The 22,743-nt window shown below is 43.4% G+C and overlaps 1 protein-coding gene across 1 annotated transcript in view; it reads right to left on the bottom strand.

The window, feature by feature from the left end:
• The window catches only part of TTL (tubulin tyrosine ligase), a 35,723-nt gene extending 13,226 nt beyond the window's left edge, over positions 1-22,497 (bottom strand). Inside the window, exons 1-5 of the mRNA XM_040224219.1 lie at positions 22,246-22,497; positions 18,196-18,274; positions 10,508-10,740; positions 4,442-4,577; positions 2,388-2,657 (exon numbers count right to left, since the gene is read on the bottom strand). Of these exons, the coding sequence (XP_040080153.1) occupies positions 2,388-2,657; positions 4,442-4,577; positions 10,508-10,740; positions 18,196-18,274; positions 22,246-22,402 (875 nt within the window). The 5' untranslated portion in view covers positions 22,403-22,497. The remainder of the gene's footprint in view (positions 1-2,387; positions 2,658-4,441; positions 4,578-10,507; positions 10,741-18,195; positions 18,275-22,245) is intronic.
• Positions 22,498-22,743: the final 246 nt, after the last annotated feature.

Here is a 22,743-nt window from a genome sequence, read left to right as displayed (position 1 = left end):
TGGTGATAAAAGTCAGAGAGTGGCTATCTCTGGCAGAGAGTATATATTTTGAGGGAGTTCAAGGGTATCTTTTAGGATGCTGTAAATATTTTATATCCTGATTTGCATTATGATTAGATGAATGTGTGCATAATTTAAAATTCACTAGATTTTTACCATATATGTACATTTCTCCAAATAATGTATTACTTAGCTTTGCTTGTTTTTCAATTTATATGAATAGGGCCAGTTCGTAATTTTTTGCTTGACATTATGAGATCCAACCAGTCCATTCTAAAGGAGATCAGTCCTGGGTGTTCAATGGAAGGACTGATGCTAAGGCTGAAACTCCAATACTTTGGCCACCTCATGCGAAGAATTGACTCGGAAACGACTCTGATGCTGGGAGGGATTGGGGGCAGGAGAAGAAGGGGACGACAGAGGATGAGATGGCTGGATGGCATCACTGACTTGATGGATGTGAGTCTGAGTGAACTCCAGGAGTTGGTTTTGGACAGGGAGGCCTGGTGTGCTGCGATTAATGGGGTCACAAAGAGTTGGACATGACTGAGCGACTGAACTGAACTGAGTGATAAAATCCTTCAGGAATAAGGAGAAACCAAGACATTCTAAGATGATGGAAAATCAAGAGGACTTATCACCAGCAGAACTGCTCTAAAAGAAATGCTGAAGTCTGAAGGGACATGAAACTTGGAATTTTAGTGCTGAAGCAAGAGCACAGGAAACAGCAAATAACTGGGTAAATGTAAAAGAGTGTTTCCCTCCTTTGTATTTAAAGTGGGCTTCTTGTTAACAGGATACAGTGGTCTTTTTTTTGATCCAACAAGATAATCTGTTACATATTAGGTTTATGTACATCATAACCCCTGGAGTAACCATTAAAAAAAACAAACAAACAAAAATACAAAGAGATATAGCCAAATACTCAACAGAACTCTAAAAAGTTCAAACAATTCAGAAGATGGCAAGAAACAAGGAAATGAAAAACAAAAAACAAAAAAGAGGGGACAAATGGACAATGAATGATAACATGGTAAATGTAAATTGCATCAAGCAAGTAGTTACTTAGAATGAGAATGGTATAAACACAGCGACTGAAAACCAGATGATACACTGGATTAAAAGCAAAACAAAACAAAATCCAATGATATGTCTATTAGAAGCCCATTTTAATTATACGATAGAGAGGAGGAGTAAAGGGATGAAAACATACAAATTATTAATCAAAAGAAAGCTGGAGTGACTATATTAATATCAGGCAAAATAGACTTCAAAATAAGAAATATTACCAGAGATAAAGACAGGAACTACATAATAATAAAGAGGTCAATTCTTCCCAAAGAAATAACAACTCTAAATGTATATACATCTGAAAACAAATCTTCAAAATATACAAAGCAAAAAACAAATAAAACGAAAAGGAGACATAGACAAGTCCACAATTATACTTGGAGACTTCCAAAGTTTTACCTCTCAATAATGGACAGAACAAGTAGAACAGAAAATCAGCAAGAATACAAAAGACTTGAATGACACTACCAACTGCCTTCACCTAATGAGCATTTATAGAACAACCTGCTCAACTACAGCAGAATAAACATTATTTCTAGTACATGTGGACATTCACTAAGATGGACCGTATTAAGAAAAAAATTTAAATAAGTAAAGATAGAGCATATTCTGGACCATGAAACAAACTTTAACAAATTCAAAACCATACAAAGTATGTGCTCTGACCATAATGAAATGAAAATTCCTTGAGAATCCCAAATATTTGAAAATTCAGCAAAAATTGCTAAATAACACACAAGTCAAAGATGAAGTCACAAGGGAAACTAGAAAGTATTTTAATAAAATGAAAACAAAAACATGACAGCAAAATCTGTGGGATGCAGCTAACAAGTTCTTATAGGAAAGCTGATGGCATTAACGGCTTATATTTAAAAAAAATATCTCAAATCAGTGATCTGACCTTATACTTTAAGGAAACTAGAAAAAGAAGAGAAAAGGAAACCCCTCAATAGCAGAAGAATAAAAATAATAAAGAACATGAAGAAATTGAAGACAAAAACAACAGAGAAAATCTATAAAGCCAAACACTGACTTTTAGAAATGATTAATAAAACTCATAAGCCTCTAACCAACCTGCCCAAGTGAAAGGGAGAAGATATAAATTATCCATATAAGGTAATCGAAGGATTAAGCATAAGGATTTTAAAAAACTTCATCACTACAGATCATACAGATATTAAAAGGATAATAAAGGGATATAACAAATAATTTCTGTCCTTAAATTAGACAATTAAAATGGAACAATTCTTTGAGAGGCACAAACTCCCAAAGCTCCTCCAAGACACATTTAACCAAAAGAGATAGGATTAGGTTACCTTATTATATGTTTGATTTGTAGTAAGATACTACTTTCCAGGGTGATGTTCAAAGCACTTGTTAGGTACTGATTGAACGCCTCAAAGAACATTTCGTTCCCTTCTTCATACTTCCCATAGTTCTTTGAGTACTCCTTCTGAATGCAGTGATTGGTCAAGTGGCAGGTTTTATCTTGGAAATTATCCATATGATATGGTTCTGAAGCAGTCCGAAGGACACCCTCTCTATAGAGGTAGATATTAAACTGATGATCCACCAAGACCCAGCTTCTGCAAAGTCAAAAAATAAAACACTATTTTATTCAAATTATCCAAAGCTTCTCCATGTTCTATTTATCATCCCCACACCTTGACTATTCTGGGAGGAAACAGAGGAAGGAGGTAGTTTCTAAAATTATATGAGGTTACCAACTTCCCTGGTGATCCAGTGGTTAAGAAGCCGCCTTGGGATGCAGGGGACACAGGTTTGATCCCTGGTCGGGGAACTAAGATCTCACATGCCGTGGGGCAACTGAGCCTGCACACCACAACTAGAGAGAAGCCCCCGTGCTGCAAGGAAGACCCAATGCATCCAAAAATGAATAAACAAATATTAAAATAAGTAAATAAAATTATATGCGGCAAGCCATGACAATTAGCCAAAAGAGCAAATTATCACTGTAATGAGGCAAAGAAAACATTTCACCATAACTGACAAGGAGACTTTGGTCCATTCAAAAGACACAGTATTTTGAAGAGATCTGAGTGGGCTGGTTTTTACGGTTAACATGAAACCCCCAGTTGCCAAGTTTACTCTTTTAGTAATCTTAGGAAGACTGTTCCTACTGAACCTGGTCTGACAAGACAGGTGTTTGAGAAGCAGTAAGTCAAACTGAAGGCATGAAGGTGAGAGAGTCCTGGTTGGGTGATGATAGAAAGGCCTGGGGCAAGCTGGGGCCAGGGCTATGCAGCTTTTGAAAGCACCCACAACCTCCTTCTCCTTGCCATGTCCTTTCTTGGAAACATAAAGTCCAAAACCCTAAGGTGTGTTCAAGAAACCCTTAAAAAGTGGGACTCAGATAACAGAGGGAGGACACAGCCTTTAGCAGGGTCATGCGATCTGCTGTGTCTGACTATGTGTTCTGTATGTATTTCTTTGCTTCTTTCATAAGCAAGCCCCACACACTGATGCCCTTCCTTTTGGATCCACTAGTCATCTCCAGATCCCAGGGACGGTGGAGCCTGGTGGGCTGCCGTCTACAGGGGTCGCACAGAGTCGGACACGACTGAAGTGACTTAGCAGCAGCACTAGTCATCTCCAGTAAAAAGAATATTAAAGGGACTTCCCTGGTGGAAAGTGGTTTAGAATCCCACCAATGCAGGAACACGGGTTCAATCCCTGTTCTGGGAAGATCTCACATGCCATGGGGCAACTAAGCCCATGTGCCACAACCACTGAAGCCCGAAAGCCCTAGAACTAGAGTCTTGTGCTCCACAACAGGAGAAGCCACTGCAACGAGAAGCCTGCGCACCACAACTAGAGAGTAGTCCCTGCTCGCAGCAGCTAGAGAAAGCCTGTGTGCAGCAACAAAGATCCAGCGCAGCCATAAACAGCTTTTAAAAGACAGAATACTAAAAGAAAAAGAGAGAGAGGAAATTCATCATTTTAGCCACATTTTATAGAAAGACAAGAGAAAGAGTGACAGAAAACCAGAAAATGAAGTACAGAAACTCAGTTCCGTTCAGCCACTCAGCTTGAAAGTGCTAGTCACTCAGTCGTATCCAACTCTGTGCGACCCCATGGACTGTAGCCTGCCAAACTCCTCTGTCCATGGGATTCTCCAGGCAGGAATACTGGAGTGGGTTGCCATTCCCTTCTCCAGGGGATCTTTCCCACCCAGGGATCAATGCACTGTGGGCAGATTCTTTGCTGTCTGAGCCACCAGGGAAGCCCAACTTGGGTGACATTGAATGCAGTCCAATACTTTCTCACACTCCAGATCACACTGCTCATCACGCACGATTGCATTTTCCCCAGATTCGAAAAACAAAAACTCCAGACGTGGATGTGTTACCGGATGTCAAATTTGCGATGACCGGGCTCCAGGAGCAGCGGGCGCTCCAGGTATTTCTGGATCACGTGCACCTGGCCTTGGTTGTCTATGAAATCCAACAGTTCAGTAGCGTCTGAGGAGATGAGGATTCCTTCACCTAACAGGGCAAAAGCAAAGCCAGATCAGTCTAGTTCATCCCAAGAGGAAAAAGAAAGGCTCTCCGCAAAGCCAGAAGGGAAATGCTGACAGCAGGAAGCTGTTATTGGCCGGCTCGCTTTTCTTCTCCATCCCTTCCCTCCTTCCATCTCTCATTCTCCTGTCTCCCTACAAAAGCACCTACATTATTCAATCCTACTCTCTATTTACATAGGATTATAAACACCATCATGGCAGGCTCCAACCATGAAATTTCATTTTGATGGATATTCAAAATCTGAGCGTGCTGAATACAGGCCACTACTCTTGGTCATTGGTATCACAATAAAGGTTGTGTGTTGCTTATAACCAATAAACCCACTGGAAACACTATATTTTACAGAAACATCAGTAAGGTTACGGCATGAAGACAAATGTAATAGAACATTCTTGCAGCACTGTAATAGAAAACACTGGATACATTCAAAGTGTCCATCAACTGAGAGATAATCATACTGAGTGAAGTCAGACAGACAGAAAAAGACAAATATCGTAGGATACCACTAATATGTGAAATCTAAAAAAAAAAAAAAAAAAAGATACAAATGAACTTATTTACAAAACAGAAATAGAGTCACAGATGTAGAAAACAATCTTATGGTTACCAGGGGTGAAGGGGAGGGTGATAAACTGTGAGACTGGGATTTACCTGAACATACGTATTGGAAGAAGCACAAGCTGGAATCAAGATTGCCGGGAGAAATATCAATAACCTCAGATATGCAGATGACACCACCCTTACGGCAGAAAGTGAAGAGGAACTAAAGAGCCTCTTGATGAAAGTGAAAAAGGAGAGTGAAAAAGTTGGCTTAAAGCTCAACATTCAGGAAACTAAGATCTTGGCAGCTGGATCCATCACTTCATGGGAAATAGATGGGGAAGCAGTGGAAATAGTGTCAGACTTGATTTGTGGGGGCTCCAAAATCACTGCAGATGGTAGTTGCAGCCATGAAATTAAAAGATGCTTACTCCTTGGAAGGAAAGTTATGACCAACCTAGATAGCATATTCAAAAGCAGAGACATTACTTTGCCAACAAAGGTCCGTCTAGTCAAGGCTATGGTTTTTCCAGTGGTCATGTATGGATGTGAGAGTTGGACTGTGAAGAAAGCTGAGCACCGAAGAATTGATTCTTTTGAACTGTGGTGCTGGAGATTCTTGAGAGTCCCTTGGACTGCAAGGAGATCCAACCCATCCTAAAGATCAGCCCTGGAATTGCTTTGGAAGGAATGATGCTAAAGCTGAAACGCCAGTACTTTGGCCACCTCATGCGAAGAGTTGACTCATTGGAAAAGAGCCTGATGCTGGGAGGGATTGGGGGCAGGAGAAGAAGGGGACGACAGAGGATGAGATGGCTGGATGGCATCACCAACTCGATGGACATGAGTTTGAGTAAAATCCGGGAGTTGGTGATGAACAAGGAGGCCTGGCGTGCTGCGATTCATGGAGTGGCAAAGAGTCGGACATGACTGAGCGACTGAACTGAACTCCTACATATAAAACAGATAACTAATAAGGACTTACTGTATAGCACAGGGAACTCTACTCAGTACTTGATAATGACCTATATGGGAAAATAATCTAAAAAGATATATGTATATGTATAACTGATTCACTTTGCTGTACACCTGAAACTAACACAACATTGTAAATCAACTAGATTCCAATAAAAAGTGTCCCTAACATTAAATAAAGGATGCAATATTTTAAAAGAGCTTTGAGATATTTTACATACTATAAAATTCACCCTTTTAAAGTGTAAAATTCAATGGTCTTTGGTATATTCGAGACGTTTGCAACCATTACTACAATCTAATTTTAGAATGTTTTCATCACTTCCCCCCAAACTTCATACCCACTAAACACTTATAACCCATTCCTTCCTCACCCAAGCCTCTGATGACCACTAACCTACTTTCTATCTCCAGAGGTGTGCTGAATCTAGAGACTTCATATAAATGGAAATAAATAGTAAGGGGCATTTTTTTGGTCTAGCTTCTTTCATTAACAGTTTTTTTCAAGCTTCATCCATGTTGCAACATGTGTCAATATGCCTTTCCACCTTTCTATGACTAAATATTCCACTGTGTGGATGACTACACCACATTTTTTTCAATCAATCAATCGATGGACATTTGGATTGTATCCACTGTTGTTTGGCTTTTTAAAAAACTTTTATTTTATATTGGAATATGTTGTGTTTCAATGTTGTGTTAGTTTCAGGGGTGTAGCAGAGTTGATTCGATTATACATATATATATATATATCTTTGTTTGCGTCTTAAGCCACCTCATGCAAAGAGTTAACTCATTGGAAAAGACTCTGATGCTGGGAGGGATTGGGGGCAGGAGGAGAAGGGGACGACCCAGGATGAGATGGCTGGATGGCATCACTGACTCGATGGATGTGAGTCTGAGTGAACTCCAGGAGTTGGTGATGGACAGGGAGGCCTGGCGTCCTGCGATTCATGGGTTCGCAAAGAGTTGGACATGACTGAGCGACTGAACTGAACTGAACTGAACTATAAGGTGCTATGGAGATTTGTATCATAGTCTCTATTTTCAAAAACTTTTGAAAAATGTTTCCATCTCTCTTGGAAATTATCATTAGCCTTCTTTCTGACTAGACTGTGGGTCCATGAGTGCAAGAGAACCATGTCTGTCTCATTTATCTCTACCTCCAAATGTTCATTATTTCTCTTTCCATCCATCCATCTATATATTCATTCATTCACTCAATATATATATTGATCCTCTGTTGATTGTCAGGTGCTAGCCTGGTCCCAGAGACAGTGTTGAGTACAAATGTGACATGGTCTGACTCTGCTCTAATACGATCTCTGTCTACTGTCCTGTGCGGAGATTGGGAGAATGGCCAAGAATAGGAGGACAGGGAGCAATGCTCCAGGCGACGGTGAAGGTGACTCAGATCCAAGATGGGCGGTGGAGACGGTAAACAGTGGTTTGCTCTGAATATAGTGTCAAGTTATGCCAACTATACCCAGAAAGCACTAAGTACTATGTGTTTGTTTAACAAGAATACAATTCATTCATTTAGCTATTCATTTCATTTTGTAATTCCCAAATAAAACAAATCCACACCACTAATCTCCTCAGCTCCTAAAGTGAAATGTCTTCTCTGTTTGGCATTAATTCTGTCTGTATCTCCCTCTGCTGCTGAGCATCACTCTCTGTCTTGTGTTGCTGAGGGTCCAGGGACCACCACGGTGGGATCACTGCCATGACCTGACATGTCTTTCTGCCCAAGGCCTGCCTCACTCCTCGTTCTCGTGCCAGTCAAGTCCATGACACACGGATGCAAGACGTCCTCATGGTGGCCACCCTGACTCAAGTCTCCATCTACAGGAGGAATCTGGACTACTGTAGATGACTATTTCCTCTTCCAATTCTCCTGTTTACTATTGGAACAAAACTAGGGGACAGTTCTGCAGAAGAGGTCACAGGAGGGGAGGGAGAGGTAGGTGAGGCACCTGAGGATTCTAGGTGATGCCCTTTTGTCTCACAGTTGGTGAGAAAGAAGGTGAGGTCCACTGGACCTGGGATAAAAATAAGGACCAATGTGTTAGGGAGAAGGATGGGGAGAAGGGATAGTTAGGGAATTGGGGATGGACATGTACACACCGCTGTATTTAAAATGGATAACTAACAAGGACCTACTATACAGCACTGGAAACTCGATTCAATGTTATGTGGCAGCCTGGATGGGAGGGGAGTTTGGGGGAGAATGGATACATGTGTATGTATGGCTGAGTCCCTTAGCTGTTTATCTAAACTAGAAAATCACAACACTGTTAATCAGCTATTCCTCAATACAGAATAAAACTTTTTTTTAAAGAGATAATTACCAAAATGATGGTAATAGGTGTTTTAATTTGTAATAGGGGAATAATAGTATCTGTACATTCTAACTTCCTATAATGAACCTGTATTGTTTATAAGATCAGAATTGAGGTTGGAAATAATAATGAAGTTGATTTTGACTCAAAAAAAAAAAAAAAAAGAGTACCAATGGCCAGATGGTCTTTCAAGGCAATCAAAGAAGCATAAGTTCAAAATGGAATGGTTTTTAAGACAGCATATGATAGTAGTTATAGAGAAGGATCATGTCTATGTGATCATTACATTGGCAACTGCCTTATTTTAAGCCTGAGTTATGACATACCTTATGCCTTCAGTGCATTCACTCACACACATTAAGTGCCTGCTGGGAAGGTACAGAGATGAAGAAAACAAAGTCTGTGTTTACATGGAGCTTGCAGGATTATGGAGGAGATGAAGAGATAAACTAATAAGTAATAGAGTGCTGGAAAAGGTTAGTGCAGGGATGGAAAACTAAAGCAGGAGAAAGCATAGAAAGCAATGGACATAGAGGCTATTTTAGATCAGAAAAGCCTCTCTGACAAGGCACCATCTGAGCTGAGAAACGAAAAACAGCTCGTGGAAGTGCGTTCCAGGTACAGAGATGAATTTAGAGTATTTGAGGGACTCTAGGCAGGCTTCCTGGCTACAGTACAGGGAGCAAGGCCAAGGATTGGGGGTGAGATCAGAGAAACGGGCAAATATCAAGTGGTGTCGACTTCCAGCAGGACTTGAGTTTATTCTAGTTGCCTCAGGGAGCCAGCTGGTAAGTCTTGAGTGGGGAGTAATATGATCATGTTTCCATTTTTAAAACATCATTGGGCCCAAGAGCAGGAGAGCTGCTGTGGAAAGGCACTGTAATTACCTAGGTTAGAGAGAACAGGAGCTTTGGTGTCAAGTGAGAGCAGTGGAAATGGTAAGAAAGGTTCTATTTGAGACTCTATTTTAAAGGTAGAGTTAGCAAGACTTGCTGATGTGTTAGAGATTGACTGTAAAGCAAAAAGCAGGCAAGAAGGACTCCCAGGTTTGGGGTTCAGGGGCTGGATGAAAAGTGGGATCATGTACTCCATGAGCAGGCAGAAAGAGGAGCAGGCTGGGGTGGGTATAGTTCGAAAGGAAACAAAAGGTTCTACATCAGACATGTTAAGTTGAAAATGCTTACCGTTGGGTCTGGAGCTTAAAGAGAAAGCCCTCAGCTAGAGACACTTTTGCTTATTTTATTTTACTTTATTTTAGTATACAGTAAGTCCCCTACATATGAATCTTCAAGTTGCAAACTTTCAAAGATGAGAACGTGTGTTTGTATGTCAAAATCACGTAAGGTAATTCACACGTCTGGAGTACATGGTCACAGGCTGCATCCTCTGCAAACGGTTGTGCAGCTTGCCCTTCGTCCCCTATTGCTGAAGACCCTTCAGCTGTACCATCTGCCACCTCCTCTCCCTCCTCCATCAGTAACTCTTCTTGCCCGTTCACTCGATGCCAGCCCCTGGTGCCAGCTGTTGCACTGTTCTACCGTACTTTTCGAAGTACTGTACTGTGAGATGAAAAATGTTTATTTTTTTTAATGTCTTATTTGTGTGAAAAGTATTATAAATCTATTACAATACAGTACTATATGGCTGATTGTGTTAGTTGGGTACCTACGGGAAGATCCCCTGGAGAAGGGAATGGCTACTCACTCCAGTATTCTTGCCAGGAGAATCCCATGGACAGAGGAGCCTGGTGGGCTACAGTCCATGGGGCTGCCAAGAGCCGGACACGACTCAGTGACCAAGCACACACACAAACAAACTGGGCTTATGAATGTGCTCTCAGAATGGAACTAATTCGAACATGGAGAACTTACTGTAAGTGATTTGGAGATATACATTCCTAGGTCATCAGAACCTAGATATTTTAAATTGTGTAACTAGATGTGGTCTCTAGTCACTCATCTAAAGACATCATTTGAATCTAACAAAGCGTATCAAGCACCTGCAGGGAAGGGAGAAGGGGCAGTGATGCCAACTCACCTTTGGCTCCGGCTGATGACTTTGCAATCCAAACGTTGCCCTCTCCCTCCTCTTTCTTTCTGTTATATGAAGCCAGGAAAAATTCTCTCTCGTCTGTCCTTGAACTATGGAGCGGTGGATGGATTCCATTCTGAGCTGGAGCAACTGGGGTCTTGAGGTTGGTTGGATAAATCACGTAGGACTCAGGGAACCATGTGCAGGACTCAGCCAGTTCTGGGCTGGTTTTGATGAGCCTAGCAGATGACAGAAGGTCAATCTCTCTTCTGAGGACAGTCTCTCCCTCTATTCAGAAAAGCTAGTGCTTCGCCCCACAGCACTCCAAGGAGGCACGGCCAGGGCCCAGAGCTGGTCTCCTTATCCCATGCCTCACTCTTGGCCTCACTGGGCAGACCTCCAATGGACCACAGAGCAGCACACAGCTGTTACACACGACCTTACAGGCACACTCCATGGAATTCCAAAGGGGCTTAATGTCCAGAACTTTAACTCCTCTTAAAATGCCTCACTAAGGAAACTTAATTTGCAGTGATCCTGAAACAACATATTTCCAACAAATATGCTATAGCCAAGCTAGACCTGCACTAACAAAACCAAGTGGAGAACTGAGGAAACTATCTGGAATACTAGCAAAAATACTACCTTGGCCCAACTCTGGAGAGAAAAGCCTAATACTTCGGAATTTGAAGGATCTTAGTTCCCAGACCAGGGATCGAACCTGAGTCACTAGACTGCCAGGGAATTCCTAGGAAGAGTCTTTCTACTGGAACACAGGACTCTGATGCTCATAACTATGAAACACATCTCCTGCCTCCCAAATAACATAACAAGGGGGATATAACATCAAGCACTTAATAAACACAAGGGCTTCCCTCGGCATCGCCTTCCCAATGAGATCCGTAGGGGGAGGCACCAGCATCACCTTTCATGGATGAGGTACTGGGTCACAGAGAAGTGAACTTCCCAACATCATAAAGGTAGTGAGGAACAGGCAGGATGCAAGCCCTGAATCGTTCCCAAGTCCTGACTCTAAACCCATCCTTGGTCCCCATCCCCAGGAATCAGAGGAGGGAAGAACCTAGCCAAAAACACTCACAAGCATCCCCTGAGCTGCACTTCCTTGTCTCTCTAAAACAGAAATGCCAGAGCCTGGTCTGTAATCAGCAAAACTCAGCCGGTGAGCCAACAGCAGAAATAATGAAAAGAAACTATTAACTGAGATTTTTAAATAAAGCTCTTCTCTGATAGCTCAGTAAGGAATCCGCCTACAATGCAGGAGACCCCGGTTCAATTCCTGGGTCAGGAAGATCCTCTGGGGAAGGGACAGGCTAGCCACTCCAGTATTCTTGGGCTTCCCTTGTGGCTCAGCTGGTAAAGAATCCACCTGCAATGTGGGAGACCTGGGTTCAATCCCTAGGTTGGGAAAATTCGGTGGACAAAGGGAAAGGCTACCCACTCCAGTATTCTGGCCTGGGAAATTCCATGGACTATACAGGTCGCAAAGAGTCAGACACAACTGAGTGACTTTCATTTTCACTTTCTTTTTAACTCAGAGGCAATGGAATTTAACTTAAAGAACTCAAAATAACCAAAAAAAAAAAAAAAACCCAACCAAAAAACCCACCAAACCATGCATTTCTACTCACAGACCATTCGGCTCTATCTGCACCATCAGATATGGTGGCCATGAGCCACATGGAACTTTCAAGTGCTTCGCAGCACTTGAAAAGTGGCCAATGCAACTCAGGGACTGAATTTCCAACTGTGTCTAGTTTTAATTTAAAAGCTGAAGCACCATAAGATAAGTTTCCATGAAGCACAGCAGTACTGTTTGGCAAGATGATGTTTCCCTTTCACCACTGGATGACCTAAGACGCTGCTGCTGGAGGGTGGCCTGTGTGTCCGGTGCACATGCTGCTGCTGGTAGTAAACATAAAAGCACACTGTTCTGCTTGTGGACAATAGATGGATTCATGTGAACTGTTTTCCAGGCACTGATGAAACACTATAACATGCTTATTATGCTCATAGCACAAGTTATAGTGATAGCCTTCCTATTGTTGTTTGCTTACTTAGTAAGTTGTGTCCAACTCTTTATGACCCCACGAGCTGTGGCCCTCTAGGTTCCTCTGTCCATGAAACTTCTCAGGCAAGAATACTGAAGTGGGTTGCCATTTCCTTCTTCAGGGGATTTTCCTGAACCAGGGAATGAACCTATATTTCCTGTAGGTGATTCTTTACCACTAAGCCACCTGGGAAGCCCCAGTAATAGCTAGGTAATCATAATTGGTAAGCAAGCATAATTATTTTTCTAATTAAAAAATGTGTATGGACAAGATCTTCAATTTAAAACAAAGATATACTACTGATATAAAACTGAGTGGAGATGCAGAAGCTAGAGCTATAACCACACAATAAAGGAAAAATAAGCACTAGAAGACATTCAAATGTGTGTCACAGATTTCACCATGGACGGCAATTAAAATCTGCTGTGTTTCGGAGAAGGCAATGGCAGCCCACTCCAGTACTCTTGCCTGGAAAATCCCATGGATGGAGAAGCCTGGTAGGCTGCAGTCCATGGGGTCGCTAAGAGTCGGACACAACTGAATGACTTCACTTTCACTTTTCACTTTCATGCATTGGAGAAGGAAATGGCAACCCACTCCAGTGTTCTTGCCTGGAGAATCCCAGGGATGGGGGAGCCTGGTGGGCTGCTGTCTATGGGTTCACACAGAGTCAGACACGACTGAAGCGACTCAGCAGCAGCAGCAGTGGAAGGAAAAATGAAGTTTGTTCTATAAAGGGGACATTTTCAAGAAACATAGGGAATTCGATAAGTGTTTACCTTTCAACAGTCAAAAAACAAACAATGAAATTAGTGGCTAAAATCAGAATTAAAAATTCAACAGAAAAGAAAACTTTAAACATTTTTAATAGGATCTAAGTTTGTAACTTTGTTCAGCTATGAAATGGCTTGGATTCTTACACAAAAAAACAGTATCATTTTAGATGGAAATGTAGTAAAAGAATTTTGAGGAAAGCCTAAAAAAATATTTTACAAAAACTGAAAGGTCTTTACTTAAGATATCAATAACTGCCCAGAGAGTACAAAGCATTTCTAACAATATCAAAGATTGAATCAAAATTTGAAAATTTTGAAATATTTTTCCTTAGTTTTAGATGAGTTGGGTGATAGAAGCTGCCCAATTAATAATTTGTATGTTTTGCCTCAAAAGTTTTCCAAATATATGAAAAAATACTGTCAAATTGCAGCCTAAAATAGAAACTCATGGTAAAGATATTTTCTAATCTTTTACATTTGTCAGATGAATTTCATCTATATGTGAAAAAATAGTTTCTATCATGACAGACATTACTTCAGCTAACCTGGGTTAAAGTCTGGATTTACTGGGACTTAAAGAGTCAGACACGACTGAGCGACTGAATTGAACTGAACTGAATGAGCGCCGAAGAATTGATGCTTTTGAACTGTGGTGTTGGAGAAGACTCTTAAGAGTCCCTTGGACTGCAAGGAGATCCAACCAATCCATTCTGAAGGAGATCAGTCCTGGGTGTTCTTTGGAAGGAATGATGCTAAAACTGAAACTCCAGTACTTTGGCCACCTCATGTAAAGAGTTGACTCACTAGAAAAGACTCTGATGCTGGGAGGGATCAGGCGCAGGAGGAAAAGGGCACGACAGAGGATGAGATGGCTGGATGGCATCGTGGACTCGATGGACATGAGTCTGAGTGAACACCGGGAGCTGGGATGGACAGGGAGGACTGGTGTGCTGCCAGGGGGTCGAAAAGAGTCAAACACGACTGAGCGACTGAACTGAATAGACTGATGTTTGCTTTTTTTTTTCTTTATTGCTACATTCTATTGCATGATACATATCGACACATACTAAAAACATTTGTACTCAGTGTGGATAAATTGTTAAAATGGTTCAGCACATACTTGCAAATGATACAATGAAGAATGGAAGAAACACAAGATGATGAATTTAATGATACTGTGTTCTTTACCAATGCCCCTGAGTAAGAGATAGAAGAATTTTACCAGGGTTCTTGTATTGTTAACTCCAATTCACATTTTCTTAAAATAAGGGGAATGCTTACCAAATCATTCTTTTCAATTATTATTTCACTCAATAATCAAAGATAAAAAATGGCCTTGTGATTTATACTTTTTCACTATATCCATGCTGCATATGTCTTTCTTTTTCTTCCCCCACACCCCAAGGCATGCAGGATCTTAATTCCCAACCAGGGATCAAACCTGTGCCCCCTTGCAGTCGAAGAGCAGAGTCTTAACCACTACACCTCCTGGGAAGCACACCAGTGAAAATTTAATGTTTGAGTTTAGCCGTGCTATAAATATAAAATACACACCAGATTCTGAAGACTTGAATACAAAAATAATATATCTCATTAGTTGTTTTTTATATTAATTACATGTCAAACTGACATTTTAGAATTATTTGGTTAAATAAAATATATTACTAAAATAAATTGTACAATGTCTTTGTACTCATTTTTTTAAATTAATCAATCAATTAATTAGTTTTTTTGGCTGTCTGGGCCTTCGTTACTGCACGGACTTTTCCCTAGTTGTGGCGAGTGGAGGCTACTCTCTAGTTGTGGTAAGCAGGCTTCTCATTGTGGTGGCTTCTCTTGTTGCAGAGCACGGGCTATAGGGCCTTTGGGCTCAGTAGTGTGGCTCCCAAGCTCTAGAGCACACGCTCAGTAGTTGTGGTACATGGGCTTAGTTGTTCTGAGGCCTGTGGGATCTTGCATCAGGGACGGAAACCCAGTCTCTTGCATTGGCAGGCAGATTCTTTACCACTGAGCCACCAGGGAAGCCATCTTTGTACTCATTTTAATGGGGCTACTAGGCAATTTAAATGATACATGCAGCTAGCACTCTATTTACTTTATTTTGAATCTGCCAGCCACGCAGGGAACCTGGGTTCAACCCCTGGAGAAGGGCATGGCAACCCACTCCAGTATCCTGCCTGGAAAATCCCATGGAGAGGACCCTGGTGGGCTACAGTCCATGGAGTCGAAAAGAGTTGGACACAACTGAGCAACTAACCCTTTTACTTTCACTTTGAGCCATATAAACTATGGGACAAAGGGAATGACCGCAGTCCTTCACAGGACACCTGAGAGAGTGAAGGAAGTTTAGAGGATGATGACGACCTCCAGCCCGCATAAGGCACGTCACCATGTATAGGGTGCCATAGCAGACCACGTCACATACCTTGGGGAGGCAAGAAGCGGGCGTGATCCCCAACATCCTCACAGATGGGACATGGGGATTCTGAGTGGCGCTGTCCAAGGCCACAGAGATCCAGACACTCAGATCTACTCACGCCTCTAGCTCTGAACTCTCTTCATTTTATCTTAGCTGCCAAGTATGCAAATACAGAGAACATTACTTTTCACAGTATCCTCTGCTTTTTACTCAAAAAATATCCTACCTTTATCTTTAGAAAAAAAATCATAGAATGAACAAGCATTTCATCAAAATATCTAAATGAATAACCTCAATAAACAATCCCACTTCTACTCCTAGTTCTTGTGAAACAAACTTCTGAGTTCTCAATATGTAAATAAGGGGACTTCTCTGGTGGTCCAGTAGTTAACAATCGACCTTGCAATGCAGGGGACATGGGTTTGATCTCTGGTCAGGGAACTAAGATTCCAAAGGCTATGGAACAACTAAGCCCGCACACCATAACTAGAGAATCCTTGCTCTACAGCTAAAGATCTTGAACGATGCAACAAAGATTCTATGTCACAACTAAGATCCGATGCAGTCAAGTAAATAAATGGTAGAAAACAAATAAATACGTAAATATGTAAAAAGAAGACTTTATGAAGCTTTGTTCTCCTTTAGGAGTAGCTGATAAATCATGAAAATCCATCACAGGGAGAAGTGGTACTCACTGAGGGCAGTGAGTCTGAGCCAAAAGGTGGAAATATTCCTATCAACACAAGTCTGTAAATATCTAGAGCCCGAAAAGCAGTGTGACTGGGGAAAAGAGTATTTTCATTGAGTCATGGCTTCTCGTGTTGTCTTACCTAAGTGATGTGTTTGGCTACATACACATTCACACTAGTCACTGTACAGGGAATCCTGGAGACCTGATTTTAGGGGCACCACCCCTCTTTCATTTATGCAGTATGGACTCTGACCCTCGAATGAGTCCAAGACTTTACATAAATTAATTCAACTAATCCTTACAACAACCCTGAGGTAGTTGCTATTATTCTCCTCATTTTACAGAAAAGGAAACTAAGGCATAGGGTCAAATGCTCAGTCTGTGCCATTGTTACAGACATTCTGTGCATTGGATGCACTGAGGCTTACAGGGATTAGAAAATTGGCCCAAGCTGTTAAGAAGAGTTGAAATTAAAACCCAAGCTGCTGATCCTAGATCTTAATCACTGGATCAGGCTGCTCCCTTCCACCTTATGACACCGCTCTTCTTTTTTTGTTTTGTTCTGTCACATAGCAAGGCATATGAGATCTTAGTTCCCCGACCAGGGATGGAACTCGTGCTCCCTGCATTGAGGAGGAAATGGCAACCCACTCCAGTATTCTTGCCTGGAGGTTCCCATGGACAGAGGAGCCTGGCAGGCTACAGTCCATGGGTCACAAAAAGTCGGACACTAGACTGACTTAACCACTTTGAGTCTTAACCACTGGACCATCAGGGAAGTCCCATGATGCTGTTCTTTTGGTAGCAAGCCATACGCGAACTGCTCAGAGATGGGCAGTGCAGTAGATACTGGTATGTTCTCCCCAGGTGTCCCTTCTGAGGGGACCCTGGCTGCTGCGAGTTGACTGCTATAAGCACATGTGCACCCCTTCTCCAGGGACCAGCTGCTGCCTAGAAATGCTGGGAAGGTGTGTCCTCCCATAGCTAGTGGCTGACCGACATCAGAGTCTAGACTATCAAGGGGCCATTTGCTCCCAATTTCCATGGAATCAGGCTGAGTTGAGATTTCAGCTGAAACCACCTCTTTGCTTGGCTGCTTCCCGGGCTTCCCTGGTTCTCAATGAGTTTCTCCTGCGAGCCCTCTCCTCAATAATCACTGCCATGAGAAGCCCCATCTTAGGCTCTGCTTCACGGAATCCTCACCTATGAGTTGTTATTGTTGTTGAGTCGCTAAGTCGTACCCAACTCTTTGCGACCCCATGGACAGTAGCCCGCCAGGCTCCTCTGTCCATGGGATTCTCCAGGCAACAATACTGGAGTGGTTGCCATTCCTGGGGAATATTCCCGACCCAGGGATCGAACCTGTGGATTAGCAGGCAGATTTTTTTACCACTGAGGCACCAGAGAAGCCCCACATGTAAGAGGCAGGCAGGCTTTACCAGACACATACAGCAAAGTTTGGATAACAATCAAAACTAATATTTGGGGACTTCCCTGGCAGTCCAGTGGTTAAGACTCCTAGTTTCCAATGCAGGAGGCACAGGTTTGATCCCTGGTCAGGGAACTAAGATTCCGGCAATGTGGCAACACACACACACACCAAAACTGATCTTTGATTGCTTTCTAAATGAAAGTATTTTCACCCTTAAACGACAATTCCACATTCTGCTTAAGTGCTTCAGGATGAAAGCTTACGTTTAGGTGACAATGGAAAACACTGGGTCTTAAAGAACACTTACTTCACTAAAGATGCTTTGCGACACAATTTGTCGGCCCCTCTGTAGTAATTCACCAACTGCATCAGCCCAGGCTCATGACCTGTGAAGCAGAGAGGAGGTTCAGAAAGGAAACAGACCGTTACTCCGATGGAAAACAGTGTCAGCACCTGCATAGAGGACACAGAGCAAGCGTGTCATGCTTAGCTCATCTTTCCCCCATTATCAGACTGGGTGTTGGAAAGAGAGTGATTCTGTTGCCCTGAGCCTCAATGCCCCTTTGCTCAGTTTTCGGCTTGCAATTCTCACCCTTCCCAGAGTGGAGATTATACCAGTATCATGGGTCTGTCAAGGACCACTGTTGCCTTTGTTCCTAGGGTAGACAAGTATTTTCTATTTTTGCCTCTCCTGGATCCCCACCGTACCCGACTCGTGGCTTAACACATGGATTTAATAATCTCTATACAGTAAAGACTCAAATGGTCAGACTTCCTCTACAGCCATCGATGAAGGCAGTAGAACTAAGATCCTGCTATTCGCGAGCATGTCTACCTCTGCAAACTTTTAGGAGAGCCATTAGCTAGCTGAGAGGGGATGGTGGAGAGGTCGTGTCTATAAATTCAGAAGCCCTGAGAATATGTGCATACTTCTGTGCATACTCCCACAGGGAAACTCATTAACAGTAGGTTGCACTGCATGCCCCCTCCTCTATAAAACTAAAGCAGAAGGATACAAATAAAAACAAAAGCCTCAATTAAAAAAATTTTTATTGAGGTAGTTGATTTACAATATTGTATTACTTTCAGATGTACAGCAGTGATTCAGTTATACATATATCTCTCTATATTTCAGATTCTTTTCCACTGTAAGTATTTAATAATCATATCCATTACAAGATATTGAATATAATTCCCTGTGCTATACAATAAACCCTTCTTTTTCATCTATTTTATATATAGTAGTGTGGATTGGTTAATCTCATAGGCCTAATTTTTCCCTTCCCCTCCCTCCCCTTTGGTAACCATAAGTTTCTTTTCTATGTCTGTCAGTCAGTTTCTGTTTTGTAAACAAATTCATTTGTACTATTTTTTCTTAGTTTCACATATATGTGATACATAATATTTGTCTTTCTCTGTGTGACTTATTTCACATAGTATGATAATCTCTACAAAACCCTCAATGTATATTTAACATCCTAACAAAATGCACTGAGTTTTCAGCCACACAAAAGTAGAATGAAACAAAGGGAGTTAGAATTGAAGATGCCAGATGAAAGAATAATTCATCAGAGGACAGCATATAATCAAATAATTTTCAGGCACTTACTAGTTCTTATTATCTCCCTAAGACAGGTGGACTGGTTCACTCCTAAACTGCCCACCTTCTCATCTCCACGGCATCAGCATTCTTGGGCCTTTATCTGGCTGGGCCATCTCCTTGGGTTTCTCACTGTGTACAAAAGGTAAATACCCCTAACATTGAAGTCATATAACCACCACCCGGCTGTGGGATGCTGTTTTGCCTTTTTTTTTTTTTTTTTGCTTGCTTTTAAGAAACTAATCTTAAAAAAAAAATTTATTGAAGTATGCGGGTTTGTTTATTTTTTGGCTGACATTCTTTTTTAGAATTTCTTTTTTTAATTTTTATTTTATATTGGACTAGAGTTGAATTGGGGCTTCCCTGGTGGCTCAGTGGTAAAGAATCCACCTACAATGCAGGAGTCGCAGGTTTGATCCCTTGGTAGGGATGATCCCCTGGAGGAGGGCATTGCAACCCAGTCCAGTATTCTTGCCTGGAGAATCTCATGGACAGAGGAGCCTGGTGGGCTACAGTCCATAGGGTTGCAAAGAGTTGGACACAACTGAAGAGACTTAGTGCGCACGCACACAGTTGTTATTTCTGGTTATACAGCAAAGTGATTCAGTTATACATATATAGAATACTTTGCATTTGCTAATATCAAACTCCGAATCAGGATGCTTGGGAGTTAATGTCATACAAGTTTCTGTTGTATGATGGGGACTGCGTCGAAGGACTGAGTCCAACCCCCAGAAATCCTGGAATAAGAGAATGTGCCTGGAGATTGCCTTTTATCTCCCCAGGAAGCCCTCAGCTTTCTCATAAAAACCAAATGTTTACTGAGCAACTGTTGACTTCATGGTACCGGTGTGTAGAATTCTGCTTCTACACCCTAGTGCTGAGCCCCTCAGCAGTGCTGATGGCCCCCTGCTTCCACCACCACTGAGCCACTGTTGTCATTTGTTTTTTTCCTAATTTACTTATTTTTTATTGAAGGACTGTTGTCAGCTTTTAATTTTAGGATTCCAACCTCAGCTCTTTCAGCTAGGTACCACCCAGTCCAAAGAAGAAAGTCTGTCAGGCAGGGAAGCAGAGAGAGTGAGGAGGAAATTTAACATTCTCAACAATAAGCAGGGCTTTTTCTTTCAGGGAAGGTGGTATTCTTGCTGAGGGCTTCCCGGGGAGACAGTTTAACAAAAGGCAATCTACACGCACATTCTCTGTATTCCAGAATTTCCGGGGGTTGGAATCAGCTCTTCCATGGAGTCCCCATCATACATTAGAAATTTGTGTAAGAATAAAGAGTTGTTTGTGGTCCCATTTTAATGAAATTTCAGTAAGAATAGGGTGAACCCCGTTCACTGCTCAGATCATTACAATTCTACAGCCCCCCTCCCAACTGTGCTCTTTCTGTAAGCTCATCAAGGGCTTATTGTTTGGTCGCTAAGTTGTGTCTGATTCTTTGCGATTCCATGGACTCTAGGCCACCAGGCTTCTCTGTCCATGGGATTCTCCAGGCAAAAATGCTGGAGAGGGTTGCCATTTCCTTCTCCAGGGGATCTTCTCCATCTTGAAATTGAACTCATGTCTCCTGCCTTGGCAGGTGGATTCTTCACTGATGAGCCACCAGGGAAGCCCTCAGCAAGGGCAAGTCAATTTCAAATGGCTATTTTCATTCTTTGCCTCTTCCATCTCTCCACCCTCTGACCACACCTATTTCTAAAAACGGTCTCCTCTACTAGAGGTAGGACACTGCCCTCTTTGGGAAGCCCTCCAAGGCACAGATGACTTTTTCTCATTATCAGTCCTCTCCCTCCATTCTTTGGCAATATGATGGGGTCCCAAATCCAGGGGAATTTTGGCAGGGCGCACTGGCGACCTCGAGTGAGGCTGCAGTTCCCGGATGACTGTGCAGTGAGGAGTGGCCGTGAGACTATGCTCAGGTCAATGGGATGTGAAAGGAAGTGATCCGCACAACTTCTGGATTACGTCATCTAAAAAGGAGCCGCTGGTCCTCTCCTTCTCCAGCCCCTTCCTACAGGCGGATATGGAGATGTTGTGCTGCCTGCTGCAACCATTGGCGCGAAGGGAACTCCCTCGGAGAGAGCCGTACAGAGAATCCAGTGTCACGAAAAATCTGCATTCAGCACGCAACTGTGGAAACGTGTTCTTTGGTGGTCTAAGGAATGGTCCAAAATCAGACACCCTTCCGCCCTTCGCCGGGCTGGGCTCACTGGTTTTGGAATTCAGAGGTCTTTTCCAAATCCCCTGACAGTTTATTTGAGTCTTCGGGGAACTCAGTGCTCAGGGCTTTCAACACACGCAAGCACCCCTCCCGAGCCCACACAGGCAGGGCGGAATCCTCAGAGGAGGAAATTTGCAAGAGGACTCCGGCCAGATATCCGTCCCCGGCTCGCGGAGCCTCGCACCGCCCGGCGATCCACCCAGCCGACCTGCCCGATTTGGGGGTGTCGGGCGGGAACAAGCAGTCTCGGCTCCCCGCCCCCGGAGAGACCGACGCCCCCGGGGGGAGGGGGCTGTGGGACCGGTCATTGTCAGGAGGCAGCTGCCGTCCCGGTGGCCCGCACAGCCACTCCCGCCCCAAATTCGATCGAGGGCACGAGAAGGCAAGAAAAACGCTGCGCCTGGCCCTCTACGGATGCAGTTTTCGATCTGACCGAGGAACGACGGAGGGGAAAAGGTTTCCGACCTTAAACAAAAGCGCTCCTACGGGGGGAGGGAAGGAGCAGGAGGGCGCAAAACGGGGACGCTCACCCAGTCTGCCGAAGGGCAGCCGGTTCCTTTCTCCCAGCATCAGGTTGAACCTGGGGTTGTCCCGCCGCAGCCGCTTCCAGTGGCCGGTGGCGAGCAGCAGCCGGGACACCTCGGCGTAGACGCTGCTGTTCTCGTCGCGCACCACGAAGGTGTACATGGCGAAAGGCCGCGCGCCCGGGCCGCCCCGGCAGCCGCCGCAGGGACCAGCCGGCCGAGCGGCGGCTCAACTAGGGACCAGCCCGGGCGCTAGCCGCGTGCCCGCCCCGCTCCGGCTCCGCCCTGCACGCTCCGACAGCGCCCCCACGCCCGCCCCCAGCGACTCCCGGGTCCCGGAGGCTGCCCGCGGTCGGGCGCCTGCGCGTCTGCTGGAGCCGCTAGCGCAGCCGGGAGGCCGCGCCCACTCCCTGCGCGGCCCCGCCCATCCTGGGCGCGACCACTCCCACCACAGGCGCGGCCCCGCCTCCGCCCCGTGATTCCGTGCGGCCAGCTCTGCGGCTG

Source organism: Oryx dammah, unplaced genomic scaffold (assembly GCF_014754425.2).
Source record: "Oryx dammah isolate SB20612 unplaced genomic scaffold, SCBI_Odam_1.1 HiC_scaffold_25, whole genome shotgun sequence".
In the NCBI taxonomy this organism is placed as follows: Eukaryota; Metazoa; Chordata; class Mammalia; order Artiodactyla; family Bovidae; genus Oryx; species Oryx dammah.
This window is presented reverse-complemented; position numbering and strand designations above follow the sequence as displayed.